The 18,297-nt window shown below is 49.3% G+C and overlaps 1 protein-coding gene across 2 annotated transcripts in view; it reads left to right on the forward strand.

The window, feature by feature from the left end:
- The window catches only part of ESD (esterase D), a 115,883-nt gene that overhangs the window by 15,450 nt on the left and 82,136 nt on the right, over window positions 1-18,297 (forward strand). For both annotated transcript variants that reach the window (XM_063952803.1, XM_063952805.1), the window contains exon 3: window positions 9,940-10,010. In XM_063952803.1, coding sequence (XP_063808873.1) covers window positions 9,940-10,010 — 71 coding nt within the window. The remainder of the gene's footprint in view (window positions 1-9,939; window positions 10,011-18,297) is intronic.

Genomic DNA, 18,297 nt, shown 5'->3' on the forward strand with positions numbered 1-18,297 from the left:
TAAAGCTTTTACTTTTGTGCCCAGTCTCCTGCGGAGCCGCTATTCCCCATGGTCCTTACGGAAGTCCCAGCATCCACTACGGACTATGAGAAATAGAATTATCGATAAGTAAATTCTTATTATTTACCATGTATCCCTTAACTCAGTGGTTCTCAAACGGTGTTCCTAGGCACCATGGGGTGCCTCAGGGTAGTTGCAGGGGTGCCCTGGGTTGGTGGTTTACAACCAATCCAAATTATTTTTGTAATAGGAAAAAACAGTGTGGCTTCCAATCATGGTATAAGTGGACAAACAGAAGTGAATCCTGTCCCTCACCCCATAACTAGTCTAGGGATGACACATAACCACAATTACTATTTAATATTTTGTCTGACTTTCTCAATAAGAAACTTTTGGCCTAGCGGTGCTGTGCAAAATATTCTTATACTCTAGGGCACTGTGACACAAAGTTTGGGAACCCCTGCCATAACTGAGAGAATATGACTGTACCCGTCTAATGGCTCATTATAGTTTGTTGAGTAATTTAAAAAAATAATTGTATGTGTGTGTGTGTGTGTACAGATGTAGCCACCTTTATCTTGACTGTTTCTCCGCCGAGACGGGCGTTTAGCCACGCTAAGGCGATAGCTGAGTTTAATCACAGGCAGGCGCGTTGAGACGATCTAGATACTCATCATGCATTACACATCTCCACCACTGTGTGGCTAATGCTCCACTAATCCAGTACTTTCGATCGTACAGTATAGCGGCGGATTGATCTACAGCTCTGGCAATACTGTAGGCGTAACGGGAGGCGGTGGAAAAAGTATGGAGTACTGTACAGTACTGTATGTGTATGGAGACGCAACTACAGTAATTGTGTCTGCGGTCGTCCAGGTCTCCTCTGCGGTCGTCCAGGTCTCCTCTGCGGTCGTCCAGGCCTCCTCTGCGGTCGTCCAGGCCTCCTCTGCGGTCGTCCATGCCGCTGACTTCGTCCAGTCCGCTGCGGTCCTCCAGGCCTCCTCTGCAGTCCTCCAGGCCTCCTCTGCGGTCCTCCAGGCCTCGGTCGTCCAGGCCGCTGACTTGAACCGCTTGGTGGTGTGTTGCAATTATGGTGCGGCAAACTCCAACTTGCCATTCTTCCCTCGTTTGTTCAATGACTTTCTTCATGGCTTCTACCATCTGTTCCTTTATGCCTTCTTTAAGGCCAGCCACATCGGTCTGCAGCTGATTGACCTGTCCACCAACTTCTGACTCCATATTGGTCACCTTACTGAGTAGCTCCTTTAGTAAAACAGGACAGGTACACTGGCAGTCCTGCACTTTGGTGTTCACATCTGTGAAATGCAACCTTCTTCGTGGTGAATGTGTCATGTCTTCTTGTACAGGGGTGGCTACATGGTCCAAAAAAGAAGCTTCCTGATGCAGCGTGTTTGTCACGTCCTCTAGCACCGGTATTTCCAGATTCATTGGCTGAACACTGTGATCTGCAGGAGATGGAACAATTACATCATTTGCCACACCACATATCAGCTCCAACTTATTATTCTTTGCCTTGGCATTTTTTCGTGGTTTCACCACATTTTCTTTCTGAGCCGCCTTGGCAGTTTTCTTCTTCTTTTGTGGGACTACTGCAGCAAGTTTCGGTGCCACTGATGCGTGGGTTTTGGCACTCCCGTAAAATCTGGTAGTCTGCATTCTTTGTCTTTTGTCTAAAAATATAAAAACCACAATAAGAAAACATGTAAAGCACAGCATGCTAAAAATAGCAAACAACTGTACATTTTCAAATAAAGTGCACAACAGTAAAGTGCAAATACTGTACAGTATTATACTTTTTTCCCTGTGCCTCCCAACATGAACCTCTGCAGGAGGGACAGAATGCTCTGTTACGGACTTCAGTTTAAATATACAGTATGATTACCATCACCTGTGCGAACAACTATACTGTACAGTAGTTACTGTATTTGATAAGATAGGTGTTTCACCACAAGTGATAGCAATCATTCAGTACTACTGCACATAGTACACCGGGATAAGCGAGGTCTATGTACATTACGTTATACCGAGCTGGATCGCTTAGCAACCTGACAACATGGCCGCCGACCGTGAACTCCCAGCACGTGGCAGCGCTCGGATATGTAGTGAGATACAGTATGGCATACATTTCACACTCCAGGGGGCAATGCTGAAGGAGCGTCACAATCCCCTAGCTCAATTACATTGGGATAAGCGAGGTCTATGCACATTACGGTATACCGAGCTGGATCGCTTAGCAACCTGACAACATGGCCGCCGACCGTGAACTCCCAGCACGTGGCAGCGCTCGGATATGTAGTGAGATACAGTATGACATACATTTCACAGTTCAGGGGGCAATGCTGAAGGAGCGTCACAATCCCCCTAGCTTAATTACACCGGGATAAGCGAGGTCTATGCACATTACGGTATACCGAGCTGGATCGCTTAGCAACCTGACAACATGGCCGCCGACCGTGAACTCCCAGCACGTGGCAGCGCTCGGATATGTAGTGAGATACAGTATGGCATACATTTCACACTCCAGGGGGCAATGCTGAAGGAGCGTCACAATCCCCTAGCTCAATTACACTGGGATAAGCGAGGTCTATGCACATTACGGTATACCGAGCTGGATCGCTTAGCTACCTGACAACATGGCCGCCGACCGTGAACTCCCAGCACGTGGCAGCGCTCGGATATGTAGTGAGATACAGTATGGCATACATTTCACACTCCAGGGGGCAATGCTGAAGGAGCGTCACAATCCCCTAGCTCAATTACACCGGGATAAGCGAGGTCTATGCACATTACGGTATACCGAGCTGGATCGCTTAGCAACCTGACAAAATGGCCGCCGACCGTGAACAGCTTATGCCATTTCTCATTCCATACCCAACTGCTGCCTGCCACGAGGTGGGGGTTCAGGAGGTGGGGGTTCATGGGTAGTGGTCGTTTTGACAGTGTGCTATGCGATTGAGTCCGGTGTACCGTAATACTGTATGCAATCCTACAGTAGCTTATCCCTATCTCCCCTGTGTATTTTTGGCTAGGGGATTGTGACGCTCCTTCAGCATTGCCCCATAACCTGCACAAGGGTTCAGGGGCGGCGGCCATTTTGCCAGTGTGCTACAGTATGTGATCGAGTCCGGTGTACCATAATATGCATACTGTGTATTTTAGCTAGGGGATTGTGACGCTCCTTCAGCATTGCCCCATAGTCTGTACAATCTGGACTATTACTTGCTCCGTAGCCTAGGGCCTCTGTGGGGCAAGGAGTCATAGGTGGTAGCCATTTCTATTCAGTCTGCCCAGCTACAGAATTGTATGTGTACTGTACGGAGCATAGAACCTTAACCTGCATAGAACCTGCACATTATGGTACACCGGACTCGATCGCATAGAACCGCTCATGCAGCTACTGTATGCCCTGGTTTACAGTATGTGAATAAAAAAAATAATAAAGTGTCTGAAAAAAACTAACATGCATTCGTACTTAAGGAATCGAACCCTGGACTCTGAGTATAGGAAGCGAAACACTTCACCACTTCGCCGCAGACAAATGTATAAATCCGTTGGTTTTGATTATGCTGTAATGGCTACGGGATTAGGACGATAACATACTGTACAAAATTCCTAATCTTGAGAGGCAATAGTGAACTTGTAACACACATCCATTTGCGACAGTGTACACTACTGGTTTTACAGTACTGTATGTTTTGTCTGCGGGACTTGGACGCTCACATACAGTATTCATAAAGTATTGTAGATGGATCATATACTGTATGCTGTACTATTTGCGTCGGTGTCGTATATACAGTACTGTATTAAATAATGCAGCGTAATGAGTACAGTATTTACTGTATGCAGCGTAATGAGACGCCTTAGTAAAGTAGTCCTTATTATGTATTTCAGTATTGTATTTTACGGGAGACCACACGCATGCGCAGTGGTGATTGTAAAAAGCGACATCTGGTGGCTGATCGCAGGTATTACACGTAAAGGTAACGCCAAACGTCAAATGTCTGTCTCCGTGCGATTAGATAGCCTCTCTGTGACTAGGCGCGCCTCGCTACACCCCAGTACGCTGCGTATGGTCGAACGGGACAAACGCCGCAGCCACTCAAGATAAAGGTGGCTACATCTGTATATGTATATGTGTATGTATGTATATATATATATATATATATATATATATATATATATATATATATATATATATTTCTCTATCGTCCTAGTGGATGCTGGGGTTCCTGAAAGGACCATGGGGAACAGCGGCTCCGCAGGAGACAGGGCACAAAAAGTAAAGCTTTTTCCGATCAGGTGGTGTGCACTGGCTCCTCCCCCTATGACCCTCCTCCAGACTCCAGTTAGATTTTTGTGCCCGGCCGAGAAGGGTGCAATCTAGGTGGCTCTCCTAAAGAGCTGCTTAGAGAAAGTTTAGCTAGGTTTTTTATTTTACAGTGATTCCTGCTGGCAACAGGATCACTGCAGCGAGGGACTGAGGGGAGAAGGAGTCAACTCACCTGCGTGCAGGATGGATTGGTTTCTTGGCTACTGGACATCAAGCTCCAGAGGGACGATCACAGGTACAGCCTGGATGGTCACCGGAGCCACGCCGCCGGCCCCCTTGCAGATGCTGAAATCAGAAGAGGTCCAGAATCGGCGGCTGAAGACTCCTGCAGTCTTCTAAAGGTAGCGCACAGCACTGCAGCTGTGCGCCATTTTCCTCTCAGCACACTTCACACGGCAGTCACTGAGGGTGCAGGGCGCTGGGAGGGGGGCGCCCTGGGAGGCAAATGAGTACCTATAAAGGCTAAAAATACCTCACATATAGCCCTAGAGGCTATATGGAGATATTTAACCCCTGCCTAATTTTTCTAAATAGCGGGAGACGAGCCCGCCGGAAAAGGGGCGGGGCCTATCTCCTCAGCACACGGCGCCATTTCCTCTCACAGCTCCGCTGGTCAGGACGGCTCCCAAGTCTCTCCCCTGCACTGCACTACAGAAACAGGGTAAAACAGAGAGGGGGGGGCACATTTATGGCGATATTTTGATATAACAAAGCAGCTATAAGGGAGCACTTATTATAAGGCTATCCCTGATATATATATAGCGCTTTTGGTGTGTGCTGGCAAACTCTCCCTCTGTCTCCCCAAAGGGCTAGTGGGTCCTGTCTTCGTTAGGAGCATTCCCTGTGTGTCTGCTGTGTGTCGGTACGTGTGTGTCGACATGTATGAGGACGATATTGGTGTGGAGGCGGAGCAATTGCCAAATATGAGGATGTCACCCCCTAGGGAGTCGACACCAGAATGGATGCCTTTATTTATGGAACTACGGGATAGTGTCAACACGCTAAAGCAGTCGTTTGACGACATGAGACGGCCGGACAATCAATTAGTGCCTGTCCAGGCGACTCAAACACCGTCAGGGGCTGTGAAACGCCCTTTGCCTCAGTCGGTCGACACAGACCCAGACACAGGCGATGACTCCAGTGGTGACGGTGACGAATCAACCGTATTTTCCAGTAGGGCCACACGTTATATGATTTTGGCAATGAAGGAGGCGTTACATTTAGCTGATACTACAGGTACCACTAAACAGGGTATTATGTGGGGTATGAAAAAACTACCTATAGTTTTTCCTGAATCAGAAGAACTAAATGACGTGTGTAATGAAGCGTGGGTTGCCCCTGATAAAAAGCTGATAATTTCAAAGAAATTATTGGCATTATACCCTTTCCCGCCAGAGGTTAGGGAGCGCTGGGAAACACCTCCTAGGGTGGACAAGGCGCTAACACGCTTATCTAAACAAGTGGCGTTACCCTCTCCTGAGACGGCCGCACTTAAAGATCCATCAGATAGGAGGATGGAAAATATCCAAAAAAGTATATACACACATGCAGGTGTTATACTACGACCAGCTGTAGCGACTGCCTGGATGGGCAGTGCGGGGGTAGTTTGGTCAGAATCCCTGATTGAAAATATTGATACCCTGGACAGGGACAATATTTTACTGTCGTTAGAACAAATAAAGGATGCATTTCTTTATATGCGTGATGCACAGAGGGATATATGCACACTGGCATCACGGGTAAGTGCTATGTCCATTTCGGCCAGAAGAGCTTTATGGACGCGACAGTGGACAGGCGATGCGGATTCAAAACGGCATATGGAAGTTTTGCCGTATAAAGGGGAGGAGTTATTTGGAGTCGGTCTATCAGATTTGGTGGCCACGGCTACAGCCGGGAAATCCACCTTTCTACCTCAAGTCACTCCCCAACAGAAAAAGGCACCGACTTTTCAACCGCAGCCCTTTCGTTCCTTTAAAAATAAGAGAGCAAAGGGCTATTCATATCTGCCACGAGGCAAAGGTCGAGGGAAGAGACAGCAACACGCAGCTCCTTCCCAGGATCAGAAGCCCTCCCCGGCTTCTACAAAAGCCTCAGCATGACGCTGGGGCTTCTCAAGCGGACTCGGGGACCGTGGGGGGTCGTCTCAAAAATTACAGCGCGCAGTGGGCTCACTCGCAAGTAGATCCCTGGATCCTGCAGATAATATCTCAGGGATACAGGTTGGAATTAGAGACAGATCCACCTCGCCGTTTCCTGAAGTCTGCTTTACCAACGTCCCCCTCCGAAAGGGAGACGGTGTTGGAAGCCATTCACAAGCTGTACTCTCAGCAGGTGATAGTCAAGGTACCTCTTCTGCAACAAGGGAAGGGGTATTATTCCACTCTTTTTGTGGTACCGAAGCCGGATGGCTCGGTAAGGCCTATTCTAAATCTGAAGTCCTTGAACCTGTACATAAAGAAGTTCAAGTTCAAAATGGAGTCACTCAGAGCAGTGATAGCGAACCTGGAAGAGGGGGACTTTATGGTATCCTTGGACATCAAGGATGCGTATCTCCACGTTCCAATTTACCCCTCACACCAGGGGTACCTCAGGTTCGTTGTACAAAACTGTCACTATCAGTTTCAGACGCTGCCGTTCGGATTGTCCACGGCACCTCGGATCTTTACAAAGGTAATGGCCGAGATGATGATTCTTCTTCGAAGAAAAGGCGTATTAATTATCCCATACTTGGACGATCTCCTAATAAGGGCGAGGTCCAGAGAACAGCTAGAGATGGGATTAGCACTGTCTCAGGAAGTGCTAAAACAGCACGGGTGGATTCTGAATATTCCAAAATCCCAGTTAATGCCGACAACTCGTCTGCTGTTCCTAGGGATGATTCTGGACACGGTTCAGAAAAAGGTTTTTCTCCCGGAGGAAAAAGCCAAGGAGTTATCCGAGCTTGTCAGGAACCTCCTAAAACCAGGAAAGGTGTCTGTACATCAATGCACAAGAGTCCTGGGAAAAATGGTGGCTTCTTACGAAGCAATTCCATTCGGCAGATTCCACGCAAGAATTTTCCAAAGGGATCTGTTGAACAAATGGTCAGGGTCGCATCTTCAGATGCACCTGCGGATAACCCTGTCTCCAAGGACAAGGGTGTCTCTTCTGTGGTGGTTGCAAAGTGCTCATCTATTGGAGGGCCGCAGATTCGGCATACAGGATTGGATCCTGGTGACCACGGACGCCAGCCTGAGAGGCTGGGGAGCAGTCACACAAGGAAGAAACTTCCAGGGAGTATGGACGAGCCTGGAAACGTCTCTTCACATAAACATTCTGGAACTAAGAGCAATATACAATGCTCTAAGCCAGGCAGAACCTCTGCTTCAGGGAAAACCGGTGTTGATCCAGTCGGACAACATCACGGCAGTCGCCCATGTGAACAGACAGGGCGGCACAAGAAGCAGGAGTGCAATGGCAGAAGCTGCAAGGATTCTTCGCTGGGCAGAGAATCATGTGATAGCACTGTCAGCAGTGTTCATCCCGGGAGTGGACAACTGGGAAGCAGACTTCCTCAGCAGACACGATCTTCACCCGGGAGAGTGGGGACTTCATCCAGAAGTCTTCCACATGCTGGTAACCCGTTGGGAAAGACCAATGGTGGACATGATGGCGTCTCGCCTCAACAAAAAACTGGACAGGTATTGCGCCAGGTCAAGAGATCCGCAGGCAATAGCTGTGGACGCGCTGGTAACGCCTTGGGTGTACCAGTCGGTGTATGTGTTTCCTCCTCTGCCTCTCATACCAAAAGTATTGAGAATTATACGGCAAAGAGGCGTAAGAACGATACTAGTGGTTCCGGATTGGCCAAGAAGGACTTGGTACCCGGAACTTCAAGAGATGATCACGGAAGATCCGTGGCCTCTACCTCTAAGGAGGGACTTGCTTCAGCAGGGTCCCTGTCTGTTTCAAGACTTACCGCGGCTGCGTTTGACGGCATGGCGGTTGAACGCCGGATCCTAAAGGAAAAAGGCATGCCGGAAGAAGTCATTCCTACTTTGATTAAAGCAAGGAAGGAAGTAACCGTGCAACATTATCACCGAATTTGGCGAAAATATGTTGCGTGGTGCGAAGATCGGAGTGCTCCGACGGAGGAATTTCAACTGGGTCGATTCCTACATTTCCTGCAATCAGGATTGTCAATGGGTCTCAAATTGGGATCTATTAAGGTTCAAATTTCGGCCCTGTCGATTTTCTTTCAAAAAGAATTGGCTTCAGTCCCTGAAGTCCAGACCTTTGTTAAGGGAGTGCTGCATATACAGCCTCCTGTGGTGCCTCCAGTGGCACCGTGGGATCTCAATGTGGTTTTGGATTTCCTAAAATCTCATTGGTTTGAACCACTAAAAAAGGTGGATTTGAAATATCTCACATGGAAAGTGACCATGCTTCTAGCCCTGGCTTCTGCCAGGAGAGTGTCAGAATTGGCAGCTTTATCTTACAAAAGCCCATATCTGATTTTCCATTCGGACAGGGCAGAACTGCGGACTCGTCCGCATTTTCTCCCTAAGGTGGTGTCAGCATTTCATCTGAACCAGCCTATTGTAGTGCCTGCGGCTACAAGTGACTTGGAGGACTCCAAGTTACTGGACGTTGTCAGAGCATTAAAAATATATATTGCAAGGACAGCTGGAGTCAGAAAATCTGACTCGTTGTTTATATTGTATGCACCCAACAAGATGGGTGCTCCGGCGTCTAAGCAGACGATTGCTCGTTGGATCTGTAGCACAATCCAACTTGCACATTCTGTGGCAGGCCTGCCACAGCCTAAATCTGTAAAGGCCCACTCCACAAGGAAGGTGGGCTCATCTTGGGCGGCTGCCCGAGGGGTCTCGGCATTACAACTTTGCCGAGCAGCTACGTGGTCAGGGGAGAACACGTTTGTAAAATTTTACAAATTTGATACTCTGGCTAAGGAGGACCTGGAGTTCTCTCATTCGGTGCTGCAGAGTCATCCGCACTCTCCCGCCCGTTTGGGAGCTTTGGTATAATCCCCATGGTCCTTTCAGGAACCCCAGCATCCACTAGGACGATAGAGAAAATAAGATTTTACTTACCGATAAATCTATTTCTCGGAGTCCGTAGTGGATGCTGGGCGCCCATCCCAAGTGCGGATTATCTGCATAAATTGTACATAGTTATTGTTAACTAATTCGGGTTATTGTTGAAGGAAGCCATCTTTCAGAGGCTCCGCTGTTATCATACTGTTAACTGGGTTTAGATCACAAGTTGTACGGTGTGATTGGTGTGGCTGGTATGAGTCTTACCCGGGATTCAAAATCCTCCCTTATTGTGTACGCTCGTCCGGGCACAGTACCTAACTGGAGTCTGGAGGAGGGTCATAGGGGGAGGAGCCAGTGCACACCACCTGATCGGAAAAAGCTTTACTTTTTGTGCCCTGTCTCCTGCGGAGCCGCTGTTCCCCATGGTCCTTTCAGGAACCCCAGCATCCACTACGGACTCCGAGAAATAGATTTATCGGTAAGTAAAATCTTATTATATATATATATATATATATATATTATATAATTTTGAGTTTCTTTTTTCAACAGAATATGGCTCTTAAACAGATTTCCAGCAATAAGTGCTTTGAGGGATTCCAGAAAGTGTTTGAGCATGACAGGTAAATACATGTCACCTTTTGCTATTATTACGGTGTGTCACTGCTACAAATGTCACCACAATAGTTATATTCCCTCCCATAGGCATTCAGAGGAAACTCTAGGAATTATCACTAGCCAGTTTGTTGGTTTTGCTGCTTATAGTTTCTGTATAGATGTTAAAAGTGGAGCTGTCCCCAGTACAGATTGCTGTGTGTGTCTATTATTGTGGAGTTAGCATGTGAAACGTCATGTGTAGGGCACAGCATTTTGGGATAAAAAGTTCACAGAAGTACTGTACGTGTTACTTCCATGTCTCCTTTTTATCCACCTTCCAGCTACACGTTTACAGGAAACGACATGCATTGTTTGGTTCTTTTTAACCAGTGTAAAATAAAAATATTCATATATAGTAGTGTTCACGCTAGGCTGTCACAGCATGGCGCTGCACCCTGCCCAAATTTAAAATGGCAAAATGCGCTGTGAACTCCTGGCAGTGCCCCGCTGGAACAGCCTGCCCTCTTCTGGTCTCACGAATGGGAACAGTTGCGGTGTAGCAATCACCGCTAGTGAATATGTGCACGACATCTATTCACAGTGAGGGTAGAGCATGGGGGCAGCCCAGCATGTCTTTGAGTACGGGGCATGCCCCCCAAGAGTGACACCAGCATAACTGTGCCCTTCTCCCTGGCCGGTCACGCCCCCCCCCCCCCCCTTTCGGACACCTTTGGTGTGTGCATGGATACCGTGCCACACCTCAGTGCCCTACCCGCATTCTAGTGGGATCACTATATAGGATAGAGACCTATGTAATAAAGAAAATCTTGATGTTCCTTCATTTGCATGATTTATTTAAGACAAGAATAAGGTCAAAGCAAGTATAGCATGCTTGCTGACTTCCCCAGGCATATATATATATATATATATATATATATATATATATATATATATATATATATATATATATATATATATATATATATATATATATATATAGAGTTTAACGCAAGTATGTCGTATTCAAATACATACATTTGCCTGTATGCATCCCTGCGGCCAAATGTCCCCTGTCTTGTACACCTTCTTTCTGCAGCGGGGTACACTGGTATTCCACAGGGAATAACATCGGGGTGTAGACTGGGATCTTGATCCGAGGCACCAACAGGCTAAAAGCGTTGACTGTTCCCAAGATGCTCAGCGCCGTCTCCTCTATAACTCCGCCTGCGTGCACAGGAGCTCAGTTTGTAAGTTGGTGACTGCAGTACAGGCAGCTAACAGGCAGGGCTGCTCCAGCAGCCCTAAGAAGAGCTATTTTAAAGAAGATAGAAGACTTCAAGGGCTGCAGCAGAGGCACTCTAGTGCTAGATATCATTCTGATATCTCCTGCTGCAGCTCCATCACCTCCCCCAGCGGCGTTGTATACTCCCGCGTCCCTGGTTGACGGGTGCTTACAGCGGAGGCTCCGGTTCTTCACCCAGGGCGCACACACTAACCAAAGTTCTCTGGGATCGCGTGGCCACACTCAGGGAGGAGGTAAGAGGGTCCCCCAGGCGGCACCCGATAGAAAACGCAATCCGGCACGGCCATTGTTAAGGCGGGCCGTGCGCGCTGGCGTGGGCACTGTGGCCGTATAGGGACCCCACTAGACCACCAGGGCAAGGTCACAGGTCGGATTAGGCTATAATCCACTTTTTTAAGGCCCGCAGCACCTGGTGGTGAAGTCCAGCAAGGGGATAATGCTCTGGCCTGTAGCCCATTCTCCAGCCTCTGTGCGCCATTTAGAGTAAATGTTCCCGCCCTGGATCTGCATATCTCTCTGTCTCCCTCACTCCCTGTCAGCGTTTTGGTGCCATTACACACAGCTGCGTTGATTCTGGGACTGCTGGGCAATGTCTCCTCTGTAAAGCCGCCTGCATCATCAGTGCTGTGCATTTACAGGACACTTAAGTATTCTACATGTCTGCTGACAGTGTTAGTTAAGAACAAGTGCATACTTTAGGATTATTTAGTACAAGTACCCTGTGATATTCATCCAGTTTTTACTGTGCATTGAGTAGCTGTTTATATACATCAGTGATCGCAAAATACGCGTTTTTACGCGCTACAGCAGAAGAGGGACTCACTTTTTAAAAATGGGCGGGTCCTGCAGGACGCGCTATTATGCGGAGTCCTGTGTGCGCCTCAACCAATACTGAAATGCTATTGGCTGAGGCGCACACAGGACTCACAGCGCGTCCTGCAGGACCTGTTTATTCCTCAGTAGCCGTTCTCCCTGTCACGCACCGCCGGCAGCAAGCCACATCCGTCCTTATTGTAATGGAGATGAGGGGGCGGGCCCGTGTGTGTGTGTGTGAAACTAATAGCACATCCCCGCACACACACTCATCATCCTGGTCCATCCCTGTGCTCCCCGCCATCTGCTGCTCCGGGCTGCTGTGGCCGGGGTGAAGAGCGTGTGTGCGGGGATGTGCCCGGCTCCTGAGACCATTCCGTTGCTCCGGCTGTCAGCGGGGCTGAGTCCAGCAGGCGTAATGACATGCTGCTGTGCCCACCGCGGGGGAGAGTGTAGCAGCTGCACCACGTGGTCTACTTCCCAGAAGACGTGTACTGGTGAGTTCGGGCCCTGGCAGTTGTGGTGGTGTGATTCTGGGTGTTCGCTGACTGGCATCAGCATGGGCAACTGGCTGGTTCCGAGCTGCACGCAGGTCCGCATGAGCAGGGATTGGCAAACACTGCGCTGTGTGTATCTGCCTCTGCCATATACAGGCTGCGTGATCATGTGTGTATCATATCAGGGTTGGAACCTGGATTGGTCCAGGCCGTTGGTTGACGGTAGATGCTAGATTCAAGTGGCCTAAGGGACCTTTTACGTCGGGGGGAGGAGCTAGCACAGCGGGATAGTTCCTCTTCTATCCACGCCATCAACTATTACCTTTAGTAATCAGGTGGCAAGCGGAGCGAGCCACAGAGCCCGAAAGGGTACTTTTTGGGCACCCCGTTCGGCCGTAGCTCCTCCCCCTGGTGACATGTCTCCTCCCCTAGTGATGTCAGAAGGTCCCTTCTCCCACTCCGATTTAGAACCAACCGTTGACCCTGCAGTAGCTGACAGCAGGCGGGGAGCTGTATTTGTGGTGCGCTGTGCGGATTCTGTAGGGTTGGTTGTAAATCGGAGTGGGAGAAGGGACCTTCTGACGTCACCAGGGGGAGGAATTACGGCCGAACAGGGTACCCGAAAAGTACCCTCGCGGGCTCGCCACGCTTGTGGCTCGCGAATAGTTGGTGGCGTGGATAGTAGAGGAACTATCCTGCTGGCCTAGCTCCTCCCCCTTGTGTTGTGGCTCCTCCCCCTGACGTAAAAGGTCTCTTAGGCCACTTGAATCTAGCATCAACCGATTCTGTAGCGCTGTGGGGGAATGTGTCTATTTCACCGCTGCAACGTGAACAGAAGGGCCCGGTAACGGGGTATGGCGACACTGTCACAGAAGGGGGCACTGTCACCCATTCATGTGACCACATACAGCCGTCCCTGGTCCCTTTCCAATGCTGCTCTGTTCTCTTCCTCTCTGTCCTGTACAGCAGGAGGCAACCTGTGGCTCTCTCAGGCAATTTGTATGTAATGCCAGCACATGGGATCCCCGGCATTCGTGAAACAAATGCCAGGATCTCAACAGGGATGAGTATTTCCCCCTGCTCCCTACCCCGTCACGCTAACAATCTGTTCCCACAGCCTAACCTCCCCCTTTACTGCCTGACCCTAATCCCCCCTTCCTTTTCCTAGACCTAACCCACAGGCTGTGATTAAGGTCCGGATTCCAGCGTTGGTCTCCTGCCCCTGTAGAGTTCCAGCCTCCAAATTCTAACGGGTGTCGGGATTCTGACATATTCACCGCATCACACCTACAGTACTTTGTGTGTTTTTTTAATTTTTTTTTATAGATAGTACCTCAGGTAATTCTGGATGTTAGAATAGAGAAAGCCTTTTACTGTCGGCATGCTGGGCATTGCATTATTATCATTTATTTATAGCTCTACAGTAATGAGAGGACAACAGACTGGGTCCTGCAGGACATGCTGTGAGTCAGAGTCCTGAGGAATGGTATTGGATGAGGTGCACACAGGACTCTGACTCACAGGGTGTTATGCAGGACCCGGTCATTCCTCAGTGGCCATATCCCCTGTCCATCACCTCCTTTCCCGCCAGTACTGCCCAAACTGCTTTCTACCCTTACCCCCCCAGCACGTTTTGCCCCTAACCTCCTCTTGCACTGAGTACTGTCCCGACTGCTATCTACCTTTACCCCCTCCCTACCCCCATCACAACTTCCTTTATTGCCTGGCCCTAACCCCTCGCCGCCAGCACTGGCCCAACTGGTATCAACCCCTACCCCCAGCACTACTTGCCCCTAAACCTCTCCTTGTCCCCCAGCACTGTCCCATCTGTTTTCTGCCCTCATCCCCCCCCCCCATAATATGTGACAGGACCCAGAAATAGTGGAGTAGGACCCCAATTTTTTCAAGTGAGCGGTCCCTGGGGCCCACAAATGTTTTCGCTCTGCGCGATCACTGTACATAGCCTTACTCAGTAATAGTATTGCTAGTCCAGTGCAGTTTTATTGTTTGTCATAATTCCTGCACACTGTGTGTGTGTGCGCATATAGCTGCTGGGTGATCTCTCCTCCGTGTTTCTCACTCTTACTGCTATCCCTATATTCTGTAACCTGAGGGGGCTCCGTGCATCAGGGTTATTAGATAATATAGGTATGTCACAGGATATACGTATTTTGTATTTTTCTCTGTGTTTTTCAGGCACATTTTACCTCAGAAAGGTATTTGATCTCCTGATATTGTACTTTGTCGCCCGTGGTTTACGCTTACATAATATGTCAGCTACAGGGGGCGATGGGTCTGGGGCTGATTACGCCGGGCGCGGTTATGATGTCCCAGATGCTTTTGAGGATAACATGGCTGCGGAGGATTCAGGTTTTGGGGGTTCTGTACCCCCCAGTCAGTTTGTAACAACGGGGGCAAATCAGGGCCCACCTTGGTCTGCCTCTTCTAATTAACTGACTACGCTGGTAATTAGACTTGCGCCCCCTATGGATCCTTCTGTGCCTTATCAGCCTTATATGGTCCCTGCGGTTAATCCGCCCTGGACAGATGCTCTGTCCACTCAGTTACAGCACTTGAATAAATCTTTGGATAAACTTATTCCTGACCCTTGCCCGCCTAGGACTGAACCTAAGAAGTCCTCTAAGCGGGCTGTTACTTCCTCTCAATCCACGCATGTTTTGGATACCTCTTCCGATGAAGATGGCGTGTATACTGACCCCACAGACTCTGATCATGACATTTCTGATGGGGAATCTGTTTCACAGGTGGATATTCCTGATCTCTTAGAGGCTATCAGGCTCATTCTTCAGATTGATGATGATCCTGAGCCTGCTACTACATCTAAGAAACCGGACAGGTTTAAACGTCAGAAGGTTACTAAATTGGTTTTACCTCATTCTGACCACTTGGTTGACATAAGTCAGGAACCCTGGGAGAACCCAGGAAAGAAATTCACCCCGCACAAGAAGATGCTAGCCCGCTATCCCCTTGCGGCAGAATTGAGTAAAAATTGGGAAAGGCCACCACCGGTGGACTCGCAAATCGCTTGGCTGGTGGTGTCATCTGCTATGCCTGTCACTACCGTCACTTCTCTCAAGGAGCCGACGGATAAGCGTATGGAGGGCTGCTTAAAAGCTATCTATACCCTTGCAGGGGCTGCGCATAGGCCCACCATTGCGGCTACTTGGGCCGCAGAAGCTATTGAGGCGTGGGCTCAGGAAATGGAGGCTGAGTTTCCGTCCAATTTTCCTGAACATGCCAGACAATGTGTCTCTTATATTGTCACGGCATCTCATTACATTAAAGAAGCAGCTTCAGATGCAGGTGTTCTGGCGGCCAAGGCTGCTACGACATCCATTTTGGCTCGCCGTATTCTCTGGTTACGGTCCTGGTCGGTGGACTTGGACTCTAAGAAAATCCTGGAGGTGCTCCTGTTAAAGGAAACATCCTCTTTTGGTGAGGATCTCAACAAGATTGACGCTGACTTGGCGTCTGCTAAGACTGCATGTCTACCTAGTATTACTCCTTTGGCCCCGAAGGCTAAGAGTACTTCCTTTAGTTCCTTTCGCCCTCTGGGTAAAGCAAAGGGTCAGGCGTACCCGAAACAGTCTTGCACTTCCAAAACCACCAAGCCTAAACGTGCCTGCGCTGCCATCAGCCAGCTTCCAAATCTGACAAGCCTGCGGCATGACGGGGCGGCCCTCCCCCTGGGGGATTCTAGGGTGGGAGGCCGACTTCTACAGTTCACCCTGGTATGGTTGAAGACAACTTCAGATGCTTGGGTATGGGAAGTCGTCACTCACGGATACGCTAAATCCTTCAAGACACGTCCCCCTCCTCGCTGTTCTCTGACGGACTTCCCTTCGGATCAGGTGAAGGCAACAACTCTCCGTTTAGTGGTACAATCCCTCCTGGATACCGGAGTGGTAGTGCCGGTGCCTCTGGCTCAGAGATGCAGGGGGTACTATTCAATGCTGTTCCTAGCCCCCAAACCGAATGGTTCCTCCCGGCCCATTCTCAACCTCAAATCTTTGAACAAGTTTGTGAGGGTCTCCAAGTTTCGTATGGAGACCCTTCGCTCTGTTGTCCTGGCTTTGGTACCAGGGGACTATATGGTATCCCTGGATATGCAGGATGCTTACCTGCATATGCCTATTGCCATGTCACATCAGCAATACCTGCGGTTTGCTATTGGCAATCTCCATTACCAATTCCGGGCCTTACCGTTTGGTCTGACCATGACTCCGCAAGTTTTCACCAAGGTCATGGCAGTTATGACGGCTTCACTCCGCCGTCGGGGCATCAGGATCCTGCCGTTTCTGGACGACCTCCTCCGTCATTTAGATCTGACGGTCCAGTTTCTGCAAGCCCATGGGTGGTTCATCAACTGAAAGAAATCATCCCTGGTCCCTGCCCAGAGCATGGTGCATCTGGGAGCATTGCTGGGTACACACAACCAGAGGTTTTTGTCACAGGAGAAAGTCCTGATGCTTCAGGACAAGATACGTTTCTTCCTCTCTCGTCTGCGTGTGTCGATACACTCGGCGATGCAAGTACTAGGGCTCATGGTGTCGGCTTTCGACGTGGTGGAGTATGCACGATTTCATTCCCGCCCTCTGCACAAACTGATTCTGGCCAAGTGGGACGGCCTGCCTCACCGGATCAGGTCTCAAATGATCTCCTTTTCTCCGGAGGTCCGTCTGTCACTGACCTGGTGGCTGCATGACCAACGATTGAGCAGGGGTCGTCCCTTCTGGATCTCCAACTGGGTCCTTCTGACGGATGCCAGTCTGAGGGGTTGGGGCACGGTGTTGGAGCAAAACTCTCTCTTCAGGGTCGGTGGACCAGGGAGGAGTCTCTCCTCCCGATAAACATTCTGGAATTGCGGGCAGTGTTCAATGATCAGAAACTGGCCCAGCATCTGGTACTGAACAGGCCTGTTCAAGTACAGTCAGACAACGCCACCACGGTGACGTATATAAATTGTCAGGGCGGCACTCGAATCCGCATGGCAATGATGGAAGTGTCAAAGATTCTTCAATGGGCGGAACGCCATCTGCCAGCCATATCGGCAGTGTTCATTCCGGGGGTCCTAAACTGGGAAGCGGACTTACTCAGTCGTCAGGACGTACACGCCGGAGAGTGGATCCTCCATCCAGAAGTATTTTGACTCCTAGCCGACAAATGGGGCCTACCAGTCTTACTGTCTTCAGAGTAAGAACAAGGGATACTCGAACGGCGTTCGTGGACGCACTGGCAATTCCATGGAACTTTCAGCTGTGTACGTGTTCCCTCCGATGTCACTCCTTCTTCTAATAGCTCCAGCGTGGCCCAGACTGCATTGGTTCTCAGACCCACAGGGTCTCTTGCTAAAGCGTCCTCTTCTGCTTCCACAACGACCAGACCTCCTCATTCAGGACCCTTGTGTTTATCAGGATTTGGCCCGACTGGCTTTGACGGCGTAGCTCTTGAAGCTTCCGTACTGAGGGTCAAAGGATTTTCTGAGGCGGTCATTCAAACTATGTTGAAGGCCAGTAAGCTGGCTTCTGCTCGGATTTACCATAGGGTCTGGAATTCTTACTTTGCTCTGTGCGCATCTAACAATCATGACGTTTACAAGTTTAGTACGGCCAAACTTTTGGCCTTCCTACAATAGGGTTTGGACTTGGGCCTTCGGCTGGCCTCCCTGAAGGGTCATCT

The sequence above is a fragment of the Pseudophryne corroboree genome, chromosome 2 (genome assembly GCF_028390025.1).
Source record: "Pseudophryne corroboree isolate aPseCor3 chromosome 2, aPseCor3.hap2, whole genome shotgun sequence".
Classification (NCBI taxonomy): Eukaryota; Metazoa; Chordata; class Amphibia; order Anura; family Myobatrachidae; genus Pseudophryne; species Pseudophryne corroboree.